General features: G+C 43.9%; 1 protein-coding gene across 2 annotated transcripts in view; it reads right to left on the minus strand.

Annotated features, from left to right (window-relative positions):
* Positions 1-12,108, minus strand: part of FGF9 (fibroblast growth factor 9) — a 32,216-nt gene extending 20,108 nt beyond the window's left edge. Inside the window, exons 1-3 of one of the 2 annotated variants that reach the window (XM_045017600.1) lie at positions 11,950-12,108; positions 10,988-11,251; positions 3,492-3,595 (exon numbers count right to left, since the gene is read on the minus strand). In XM_045017600.1, the coding sequence (XP_044873535.1) occupies positions 3,492-3,595; positions 10,988-11,251; positions 11,950-12,091 (510 nt within the window). In that variant the 5' untranslated portion in view covers positions 12,092-12,108. Of the gene's footprint in view, positions 1-3,491; positions 3,596-10,987 lie in introns of both variants that reach the window. The other variant, XM_045017604.1, reaches the window with a different exon arrangement.
* Positions 12,109-12,604: the final 496 nt, after the last annotated feature.

Genomic DNA, 12,604 nt, shown 5'->3' on the forward strand with positions numbered 1-12,604 from the left:
GCATATTCCAGTTACATTATATTCACTCATTAGCGTATTTTTATAAAACCATATAGACTGCAACGTCACAGCTAGCTGGACCATTATGCTGTGCAGTGAGGTTGGTGCCTAAAGACTTCTCTGCTCCCCCTCCCATGAAAGACTGATCTCACAGTGGTGGTGAAATGAAGTGAGTCTAAGGTATTTGGGATTTTTCTGGATCAAAGATGCTAAGTGTTATTGCAAGGTGACATTATTTTCCAATAGCGTTTTTTCTGTCCTGTTCTTACATATCTGCAGTGATGCTTTGACTACTTACCTAGCCCAATTGCTCTTCAGATCTTTTTTCCCTAACATATAGCCTAAACTTTTTCTCACTTAGTTTCCTTGCTCCTTGTCCTACCATTTGAGAGACCAAATAATTCTCTTCTTTTATTTACATTGTAGTCTGAAAGGTATTTATGGAATGTGACATTATGCCCTCTTACCTACACCAAGTTATTTTTTTGTGGACTATGAAAATCTCTCTTCTCAAAATGTCTTATTTGCGAATCTTTGGATTTCTTGTATATGTCCTTGCAAATTTACAGGAACAAACCAGAAGTGCATATAATATCACAGATGAAGTCCTGACAAGATGCTGTAGCAAGGTCTCATTACCTTCCTAAGCAACACACCCACACTATAATATATCTCTTCAAACACACACAGTACTTTTGTCGGGAAAGGTCATGCTTAGTTTTCTATAGATTATTTCATGTAGGTCTTAATCAAATTAGCTATTTTCTAGACAAATAATTTACAGACTGAAACACAGATATTAATTTCCTCTTCCAGTAACAAAACTTAACTTATATCTATATTAAATCTCATCTTGTTGCATGTGCTCTATTGTGAAGAGGAATCATACTGAGTCTTCTTTGCATGCTGAAAAGGGGAGTCAACATGAGTGGAAGGGACAAAGTAGCTGCACAGAAGGAAAAGTTACTGCAAAGCAGCCTCCCAATTATGGCCACCAAGAACTACCTCTGGCCTCTCCATGGATGCAACACAAATACTGAGTTTTGCATGGCCAAGGCCAGAACATGGGGGTAGAGAGGAGGACTCTGAAAACAGCCACTCTACATAGCATGTTCCTTCCTGAGAGCAGCTTGTTACAAAGAAAAATAATTGTACAGGCATTTAAGATTTTAAATGTTATAATGATGATGGAGGAGCTCCTCCTTTTGAAGCTTACATATTGTGAAGAGGGGAGGATGAACAGCTATTGGGGATCTACCTAATAGGCAGTGCTTTAGGAAAGCCCGGGGGAGCATGGATGGGTCAAAATTTGCCAAAACTGACACTGTTGTTCCCAGCAATCTCCTGCCTTCTGTGAGAATTGTCAGTAGTCACATACCCTGGGTGTTCTACTCTGCCACCTATCCCCTCTCCAGTGGTGCTAAAGATATCTCAGGATAAGGCCTCAAATTCCATGCCTTTTAACACAAAAAAGGGAGGATATGTGCCTTAAGGCAGTTGATTTGGAAGTACTGGACACATGTCACACCTTTTATAATGTTCACCCAGAGATATTTCAATGTAAATACATATTCTTCCCACTCACTGCATCTACACTAGCAAAGTTAGCACCTGTTAACAGTAACAACCAGCAGAAATGCACCTGCTCTGATCCTATTACACTAATGTAGACTAGGCACTTCTGACACTGTCATAAAAACCTGCTTTGAGCCCTGTCTTCACAGTAGCTGGCAGTTGCTGAAATATGGGTACTAATTTTGCTAGTGTTGACAAGGCTTTTGAGTATCATAACACTGAGTAGCCATTACATCTTATGTTTCATTGAAAGTAATACAATTTGATTACCATCAATCTTTGGTATGCTGCATCTCTGTAGTATGAGGACAAGCAATCTCTTGTCATGCATTTAAAAATGGAACTCCCCAGCCTGGCAATCCTCCAATCTGAAGGGCTCCGTTTTTTAAAATATAACTTTGAAGAAATATTTAACAAGGAATATTTTCACTAGTTCAGTGTGACATTATAATACAAACACAGAATACAAACCTAACATGGCAAAGTTCTGTCACATTACTAAAATTAACTTCCCAAATCCATTTATTAAAGCCTCATCAGTAAAAAGGAGTCATTTTTAAATTATTTGCCTTTTGTTATCCTTAGATATTTGCTTTAAATAAAATCTGAAAAGTGTACCATAATTTAATTGGTTCATTGGACATATGTTTATCTGCTTGAAAAAATTCACCCCATGAACTGAAAATCAGTAATATTACTGTTGTTTCTCTGCATAATTCAGTCATATAACTGCTTCATAACTTAACTAGTTCTTTGGGCTATTGATCCAATAATTGCACAATAATTATTTCTTAAGATTGCCCATTTAATCACCTCTGTCCTTCTGGACTCTCCTCCCACACTCCTCAAGCCCCACTTCTCTCATCCTGCTCCATCTCTCATCCTGCTCCATCTCCATCCTTGACTCCTCTATATCCCTGCTCTCACAGAGCATGGTGTCAGAGGACAGAGGATGAAACCTGGCTCTCCCTTGGAAACTGCTCTGCTGGACCTCTCCCATGTGGAAGCTTCTCCTTTTCTACGCACTCCCTACCCCAAATCATCTCCAATGGAACATGTGTTGGGGGCACTGGGCTTCTCCTCTCCCGCTCTTTGTGCTCACAGCCCCTCCCTTGCTCCTTCAAACAACATTTCCTCCAACACTTCTCTTGCTCATCACCAGTATCTGCCTCTGAAGGAAGCCTAGTGACATGTTCTCTCCTTCGTCAGTCCTGCCACCCTCCTTCTCCAGTAGCACTACTTCTTCATTCTGGCTCTGACACTGGAAATCCCTAGACACCATTCTCCTCCCTCCTCAAACCCTTCCTGCCCCTCTCTCTCACAATCTTGCCAAGTTTTCAAACACAAGAACAACAAACTTCTTTTCCTCACTTTTAGGGCCCTGCATAATTTAGCCTCTTCCTACCTCTCCATTCTTGGAACTTCTGCTGCCCCTTCCAAGGACGATAACTTTTATCACTGGTTCTCCATACATCCCTTATGCCTGAAAAGAGCTCCCCCAATATATCCACAAAACCAGCCACCTTGTCCTAATTAAAATCCCTCCTTATGACCGACTTCTACTACGATGCCTACTGTAAATGGCCTATTAGCCATGATCATTTATAAACAAGGGACATTAAAACTTCCTGACTACTATCATTTAAAAAAAAAAACTTGAAAGTTGTAGTCTGTCTACATAATCACTCTTCCCTGCCACTATTACCCTTGTTCTCCCCACTTGTTTATTACATTGATTTGCTCTATCTTGTCTTAAATTAGATTGTAAAATATTTAAAGCAGTGGCTATGGGTTTGTACAATGCCTAGCACAATGGACCTCAGATCTCATTAGGGCATCTGGGAGCTACTGTGACACTAATAATAATTAATGCAATCAGATGAGAGCACGATTTTCGAAACTGATAAAGAACTTACCGAGCCATACAGTTCTCCTTTTTCATTCATTCCAAGGTACAGTCCACTGTCTACCCCTCGAATGCTGACCAGGCCCACTGCTATACTGATAAATTCCAGTATACCTGCAAAATACAGAACGAAAGAAATGTACAGGTTGTTTCCATTTGAAGATTATTTGCTTTTGATTGATCACTAATTGACAAGGAGATATTATCAAAATTGTTTTTCCACTTTAGGGCTGTCTCTCCAACAAGTAGAAAAACTACTGAATGTTATTTTAAAATACACAATATGTGAAACAGTTAACTCTCCTAAGCCTCTATTAGAATGATGCATTGCAGATAGCATAAGGGTGTCAAGCCAAGAGATTATTCTCAACCTTTTCCAGCATTTATTTAAACAAAACTCTACAGCATGATCATATTACACAATGTTTATCAGTATCCTGATTTGCACCACAAACAATAAATTCAAAGAAAAAAATGTAAAGTATTCAGATAGATTCCTTAATCATGTTAATTTTGGCTATGAAATTTGTTTTGCCAAATAAATCCCTAAAAACATGTTTTAATAAAAACTGCAAGAGGAAAATAAAATGTTATGTGTTTGCTATGAGAAGCATTCATTTCCAAGCATCATTGAATGAGGAATACATACATGGAAAGAAATCTACTCACAGCACAGTCCTCCACAAACTTATGAAATAAAAATCTGAGGTGCAGTCCAGAGTCTCACACACATTTGTCTACAAAACTATCCATCTAACTCTCTGGGATGATATTTTTACTCATCCTAACTTTGAAAATTAAAATATTCCTGCTCCAAATAAACCTGCATAAATGATTTTTGTACATTTTACATCAATCTCCCAAAGAGGCATTTGGCCACTATAGATCAGAATGTTCTGCAGAGGAACACTGCTTCTGCAAAGTTCCCAGAGTTCAGCGTGCATGGTACAACGAGTATCTGCATCACCAAGTCACCTGGTTCTGGGTTTTTTTCCCTCCCTTCCCTGCAAATTGCTTACCTCATCAACCAGGATGCTACCACCCAAGACTTGTACAAATCTAGAATTTCAGTGGAACAAAATAGACATCATTTTTCATTTTGCAGTATTGGTGCAAGACTACAATGATCTCATAACAACTATACTGCAACATTAATACAAAAGAAGCATATTGCTGCATTAAGCTACTTTCTGAGCCATACGATAAAATGTAGAGAAGCATTTTCAATAAATTGGTAAAATATGTATATCTAAAAAAAGCTTATTGGAAATTATATTTACATAAAACAATAACATAGTCTAATATTGCAGTGTTGAGTCTTATCTGGATAATAAGTACTTTCATAGATTTATGAACAATTAATTTTTCATCTCTCACAAAATATAGTCTGTGTGCTAATCAATAATAGGCATGAGCCACATAATTCTAATAAAATATAAGTCAAAGCCTATGGGAAAATTTTCTAGCCAACATAATGTTAAGATGGAATGTATTCCCTATAAGGGACTATTGATCGTTACTTTATATAAGCACTACACTGTATGTTTACAGCATTACACTGTATGTTTACAGTTTTGATAACCCTGACATATTAAGGCCTATATATTTTAAATTGCTTTGTACAATGTAGTGGGGAAATATTTGGTAATTATGGAATTTTGTCTTTGAAATAACAACAAGAGATGGTATGCAACATACAGTATTTATGGTGGTGTTTCAGACACAATCAGCCCATTGAAACAATTAAAACTTTCCCCTAATCGTTGCATATATAATACTTCCAAATCTTGTTAATGAGGCTTCTTCTGTAAGGCTTTCATTGAACTATCATATTACTTGATATACATTACCAGGGAATTTTAAATGAGTCAACTCTTATATTAAGTGTATAGCATTCCATATTGTAGCTCTAAGTTAGTAATGCTGAGCATGTATAAAAGTGGAGCATAACTTTAATTGCCACTCTAATTTCAAATATTTAGGTGCACATTGCTGACTGTCTGGGGGGTTGGGAGGAAGTGCTGTCATATGTTCTATTGAAGCACAGTAGCAGATTTTTCAAGGTAACTGGCAAGGAACACCCACATATTTGAGATTACAATAGAGCCATCTGAATATTTTAAATACACAAGCCCATTCACAAGTAGTATTATATGTTACACACCAGAGTACTTCAAGAGATTATTTTGGGCCTACCCTGCAGTCCTTACTCTCAAGCAAAACTCTCATTGACTTCATTGGGAGTTTTGCCAGTTTAAGGATTGCATGATTTGGCCTTATGCCCTTGTGAATATTTTCACTTTATAGTTTGTGTAATGTACACGTAGTACTTACAAGTTGAACCGGATAGTAAATTAAAAGGGATATTTTCCCTTCAAAATTAGAGTAGTCCAAACTAAAATACCAGGACAAAACACCTCCGAACTTTGAGGCTTAGGCCCCATTTGTAGTAAAAAATCTGACAGCCTCCAAAATGAAGATATAATTTTCTAAAATGTGTGAGCATCTTATTCTCAGACACTGAGCATTTCTGCTTCTAGGCAGAATCCAACTTCTCTCCAAGGAAGTTGGGAAGAAACTTCTCCTGTGGGAAGGTTACTCCACAAATGCCAGCATCAGTGTTTCTTGCACCTTCCTCTGAACGATCTAATACTAGACCATGTTAGAGATACTGGACTAGACAGACCATTTGTCTGACCATGTAGAGCAATTCCTATATTCCTACCAATGTCATGGGAGGTGAGTAGGTACACCTTTTGCAGAATAAATTCAACTTTTATCTAGTCTAATACACAATAGTAAAAACTGGAACTACGAATGTATTTTCTTTGGCCTTAAATAATGAATAACTTTCAGCTAGGGACTGTGTTTGTCCCACCCTTTGTACATTTCTGTTTTTCACTCAATATAGTTATTTATTTTTCATATTGCAGGACTAAGGCATATGTGGCTTCCACTTAACACCCTGAAATGTCATAAATCACCAGTACACTAAATAAGCATCATTGCCATCAGTGACTTATTTGTGAAATTTCCAGAGAGGAGGTAATGAGGTGCCCAGCACAGAGGAGGGAAGCCACAAAGGACCTGGAGCCAAAGAGCTAGGTAAATAGCACTGTGCTGTATTATATTTAGCAAGTGATAATGCTACCACAGAAAAAATAGAGAGGAGGAAAAAAGATACACTCCCTGGTTATGAAGTTACTGAAGTTCAGACTCATGAAACAGATAGCTCAAAATGGGGAGGGGAATACAGGGAAGAAAAGGACAGGGGAGAGGAGAATGATTTCCCAGGCTTTCCCCCAATCCCTACAGATCACTGCTGGAGCAGCCCTGCTACTGCAGCTTCTTTCTGGACACCTACTGTCTGCTTTTGGAAAGCTCTGATTTTGGCACTCCGCTGGAACAAACATTTCAGCTGGGAAGTACTGCCTGACAGTCACAGCTGTCACCTCTCTTTTCCTACATGGCCACATTAGGCCAATTAAAGCACCAGAGAGCAGCTACAACTCCCCAAGAGGCAGGAAGGCCCCTCAGGCTTTGACAGAGCATATTGACCCTAGATAACTTAAAATAGCTGGCAAAATTGCTAGTTGTGTTGGTCAGTGGCAAGTGCAACTCAGCTGCAGTTCCAAGGATGCTATGTTTTGTTGTAGTTACTGCATCCAGAGGTGTTACGACGTTTCTGGGGGTGGTGCTGCTGCATCATCGCCACCACACTTGCAGAGCAGCAGTCAGTAACAGGGAAGGTAAGAGAGAAAATGGGAACTTTTTTTCTTGCAGGCTTCCTTTCCTGTCTCTGGTGTCCTTTATTTCTCATCCAGGCCCCTGGAATGTAGTCCTTACTCAGGCTACCCACCCCTGAACTCAGTGAGCGTTTTCCTTGTGCAAAGACTGGATAGCCACCTGTCTTGGATGATTTAGACATAACAGTTCCTGCATCTTGGAGGAGGTTAGACTAGATGACCCTTGCAGTCCCTTCTAACCATATGGTTCTGTGATTCTAAGGATAGAGCTAGCTACCTGCATTTCTTCTTTACAATGCCAGCCCTCTCCCCAGCCCAGTCCCTTCCAAGGAGAGAGTGGAGGGGCCGGGTAAAAGAGAGAGAGGAGATCACATATACACAGCACCAAAAGGAGGAGGGGAAAAGTGCCAGAAGCTGTTTCTGCTGCTTCCACTCCCGTTTCTGGAGCTATTGTCTGCACCCCCCTTCAGCCGGGCGGGCAGCTAGTCACATACACTGCAGCCACTGCCCAAGGATTGCTGCAGAGATGCTCTAGGTCAGGCCATGCAGCTCCCTGTGGATCACTGGCCTCCACAAGGGGAAGAAAGCCCACTAGATTTATTGTTCCCCGCTTTGGCGAGCACCTCAGCCTGGCTCCTCTCTCCCACAGGCTCAACTCTGGCTGGTCCCGAAGTAGCTCTATAAAACCCACTGCGCCCACACACACCTTTCTCCTGAATAAAACTCGGATCCCAAGCCTAACACAGGCTCGCAGCGGTCACGGGTGACTTATATAGACAGTCGAGTGGGTGGTTTGTAGGAGCTTCCTCCTTCCCTTGCTGCTGGTACAGATGCTGATTGCTGCGCTTCTTTGTGGCTGCGGGTCCCGAAGCGGAGGTCACCTCTCAGCAGCTCCCCCCCGCCCCGTCCCCCACTGCATATTCCTGCGTTTTTAATGCTGTGCATGCAGTGCGGTGCTGACGCAGAGGGCACGCCTCTCACTGTCCCAGAGTTACTGAATTTACAATGACTCCACTGTCTACCAAATGCCCTAGACCAAAGGAGACTGCATCAAAAAAATCCTTTGTCACCCCAGAGAGATAAGGCTTTGATCACATGGGATGGCATGGGGGGAGCTAATTCGGCTGTCACTGAGCGATTTTTTAAGGTGTACGTTTGGCTGTAAAAATGCAAACTATTAAGGCTCCCGGAACACAGGCGAGCTGGATTCATGGCATGCCATAGGCACGCCTCCAAAATTGCATCCCAAAGTCGACTTTTTAGCTGTAGGCTCCTCTGGGGCAAAGCGGGGCTCCCAGGGCCAGAGCGCACAGCGGGGCGGGGGGGGGGTCACAAATAGCCTCTGGTCCCCTTTGTCCTCCCTTTTCCTGAGGAACTGCCTGGCTCTGCCCCGAAGCCCCCGCTGCCAGCCCTTACCCCACGGCTGCCCCACTGGGATCCCGCTAGCTCTGGGACAGGAAGGACCTGGCTGTACGTGCGGCATAGGACGTCCCTGACCTAGAAGATGGAAAGGAGACTTCAGGTCAGCGCCCGCCCGCCTGGGCACCGGGGATGCCATCCAGCCCTGGTACACCTGCAGGGAGATAACACCGCCCCAGCACAAGTCAAACCGGGACCCGCTCCCAGCACCTCCACCCCGGGACCCTCCTTTGCAAACCCCCACAGCCCCGCCTGCAAACGGGCAGGAGACCGGCCCCGCGCTTTGCTTCGGCAAACTGCCGGGAAGGCAAAGAGCTCCTCCGCCGCAGTGCTAGAGCAGCAGCCCCCTCCGGCTCCGGCTCCGGCTCCGGTTCGCTCCCCAGCACTACGGCGGCAAAGCCGGGCGCCGGGCAGGAAAACAGGCTTCGAACAACGCGGTCCCCGCCGCCGCGCTGGGCAGGACCAGCTGGCAGCGCCCCTCCGAACGGGGGGAACCCGGAGGGGTCTAGGACCCCGCAGAGTCCCTCCGGCTACGGCCCAGGCCGCCGCGCGAAATAGCAGCCGCCGCCGCGCGGCAGCCGTACACCTGCCAGCGGCGTGAGCCCGGCTCGCCTCGGAACGCGCCCGAGCCGCCTGCTGCCGCTGTCTGGCAAAGTGCTCCCCGGTGCTCCGCAAAGGCACCAGCTCCGCTCCGTCCGGGCACACGCAGCCCGCTCCCGGGGTCTGACACTAACCTGTGCGCGCCCGCGGAAAGGGCGGGCAGCCGGGGCAGAGTGCAGCCGTCAGGCAGATATTACTGTCAAGCCCTCTCAACTTTCCTCCAGAGTTTCGGCTAGGCTGGCAAGCCCAGCTGCGCGCTGCTGCATTGCCCGCATTCTTTTATTAGACATTTGATTGTCTTCGTCCTAGTTTCGGCCAGACAGCGGGTGTTCCTTCCTCTGTACGTGCGTTTGTTTATAAAAGTGCAAATCTTTTAGCAAAACGATCCTAAAGCAGGGAAAGCCCTGCCAGTTTCCCTGTCAGCTGCACCTCCGAGAGCGGTGTGCTGCTGTGTGTGGCTGCTGAAGGAGGGTGTTCGGAAACACACGTTACATTATCAGACAGAAAAGTCTGACACCGGCTGCTATACGGTGACTGTGCACGTTTTAATCCTCTCCGCCCTCCCTCGAATACCTTTGGAGATCATCCCTTACAACACGGGTATTATCTAAACAGACCCACAAAGCAATAAAATACAATTTAGATCTTGTTCAACATCTGGCATTAAAACATGAAGGGGAGGGGAAAAAAACCCACCACAGGACTTTGTTTTTACGACCTAATTTAAGTGCTGTCAGGTGGGTTCACTCACAAGTTAACTCCTTCCAAAAGCCTGGAAGCCTGGATAGCTATGAAGGCACCACCCTCCTTTAAAACCAATAAGTCACTCCATCCAAAGTGACTCGGCTACTTTTATATATGCACCCGACAGAGTCTTTAAAATTACACTGCCCGGAGGGTAGCTCCAGGCCCATTTGACTACGTGTGCGCCCACAGGCTCTTAAAAGTGGATGAAGGCATAAGCCCCCCAGTCGTCAATGCTGAGTCACAAATAGCGACCTCTGGAAATGAAATCCACGGAATGCTCTTTAAAATTAGCTCCCAGCTTTACACACATAGCTCAGGGAGCCCACATTTTGCTGCATGCTTATGGAAAATGACAAGCACCGGTCTTAACTGGATACCTGCGCGCCCTATAATTCCTACTTCCTACAATGTATTGTCATTATTCTTATTTCATGACTAAGATCTTGTGTTATGCACGCAGAGATCATTCAGAGAGAGATCTTGTGCGGGCAGGGAGGGTCTGCCGGTGGATCCCTCCCTGAGAATCAAGACGACCAGTTTATAATTCAGGTAGTTGACTTATTAAGATATATTTTTTAAAATCCTTCCATAAAAGTGACTACAGACTGAGAGCCACTCCCTTCAGGAAACTCAGTGGATTTTAAAATTGTAGTAGTTACTGATTAAAAACCCTTTAAACTCCTGAAATCAGCCCATTCAGTAGAAGCGTCCTGAACAATAAACAAAAACTCCCAATCTCTCTCTCTACCCTTAGGCATAATTTAAAGCTAGAAAATATTACTACTGTACTAAAAATACTGTAAGTGCCGCTGCTTTGGCTGCTGCAGTTGTGCCACCCGCGTATCTGCATTTCCGTACACATTTCTTTAGCTGGCCCGTCATAACAATAACAATAAATCATTCTCCTCCCGTCTCGTTCCCCCCCCCCGTCTTTTATTAGTTCTAGCATATTATTTAATCACATGACCACTAAAGGGTTAATGATAATACCTACCAAATCTGCTGTGGTCTTGCCTGGTTCCCTGGATAGTACCATTGGGGAAGATTTCTAAATGAAATCCAGTCCTGCAGTATAGCTGCCTCCGCCTGAGGATCCCCTTTAAATGGTCCAAGTCCGTGACTGCAGGCCCCCTGGGTAGCCCACCTGCCTCAGACTGACCCAGGTGGTCACTTAACAAAACCGGACTATCCACCGGCAAAACGGGCACATTCCCAAAGGGTACTGCATCCTGCACACCGAAATAGTTCCCAACTTCACCTAAGGGAGCCATCAGAAGATTCTGTTTTTAGAGAACAAGAATAAACAATAATGGTGCCAAACCCAGGAGATATAAGATTGGGTATATCCACTCCACTTCCCCTCCCTATTGCAGTTACAGAGAAAATGTTCTTTCTTCAATCCATTAAATGCATAAATAAAAGTAATATTCTGTTTTGACTGGTACAGGGTCAAGGTCAAACCCCTGTTAGTCTAAGAAACCACCACTTTATACTCACACACTGACATATTTATAAACATATATATGTGTATATCTATATATATGTATATATATCCCCAGCTCTTAGCAAGCAGTAAGGTCTTCAGCCCATCCAACTGTAATAAGGAAAAAAATCCGTAGTTTCTCCATTTGGTTTAAGATAAGAATGACCATAGCAACTTAAATACCTAGGCGTTATAGGGATTTTTTTTTAAGATGCACAGGCTACGTCAGGATTTATGGATTCTGACTCCAGAAAGGCATGCGCTGTTTTTACTCTATAACAGACTGCATACATCAGCATGAATCCTGCAAGGGGGCGGGGGAATCTCACGTTGTTGGCGGAGATAAATCCGAAAAAGAAAAAAAGAAAAAAAACTTTTGACGTCCAGATCTATTATCCAGAATTCTCAGGAGGCTCAGCAGATGTCCGCTGGTTTAGAATTATTGACGATCCACAAGCAAAGCAGAAACGTACAAGTGCTTGTGTCTTTCTTGGCTGGCTCGAAACAGGTGTTGCTTCTGCAGGGCTCCCTGTGAAATGTTGTACTCCAGCACTGAGCTGCAGCTCTTGACTGTGGATCTCCATCCAGCACGCAGAGTGGCGCAGGAAGAGGCATTGGGCTGGGTTTAAGGTAGTCCTGATTGCTACTGGGAGGATTCTCCGAGGTCCTAGCGCTCAGCTCTACCTGCTGCAAAACAGATACGGTTCCAGCTTTATTCACTACTTAGAGTATCTCTCTTACTGCTCTGCGGCAACGTATGCGTGCACATAATTAAATACATGGCCAGAAACTTTACGGTATAAATGAAGCACGTGCTTAATGTATAAAGCCACACTGCTGCTGGAAGCAGGATCTTTTTGGAGACCCCTGCAGAGCCCTGTCCACCATGGCACTGAATAAAACAGCATTATCATTGTCACTGGAAAACTACTCTGAAGGTGGATTGTGACATTCCTGGTGTTATTTGCGATAGGGGACTTAGAGCCTGGTCACTGACGGTCTGGAAATCAACCCCGCTCTTGCGAATGTAGATAGAAATACCAGCCTCTGTGTCGGAGCAAATCATTGCTGGTTACACTGACAAGTGCATGCCAGGGACACTGGATGCCAGCCACCTGTCCCCACGAT

This window comes from Mauremys mutica, chromosome 1 (genome assembly GCF_020497125.1).
Source record: "Mauremys mutica isolate MM-2020 ecotype Southern chromosome 1, ASM2049712v1, whole genome shotgun sequence".
NCBI lineage: Eukaryota > Metazoa > Chordata > Testudines > Geoemydidae > Mauremys > Mauremys mutica.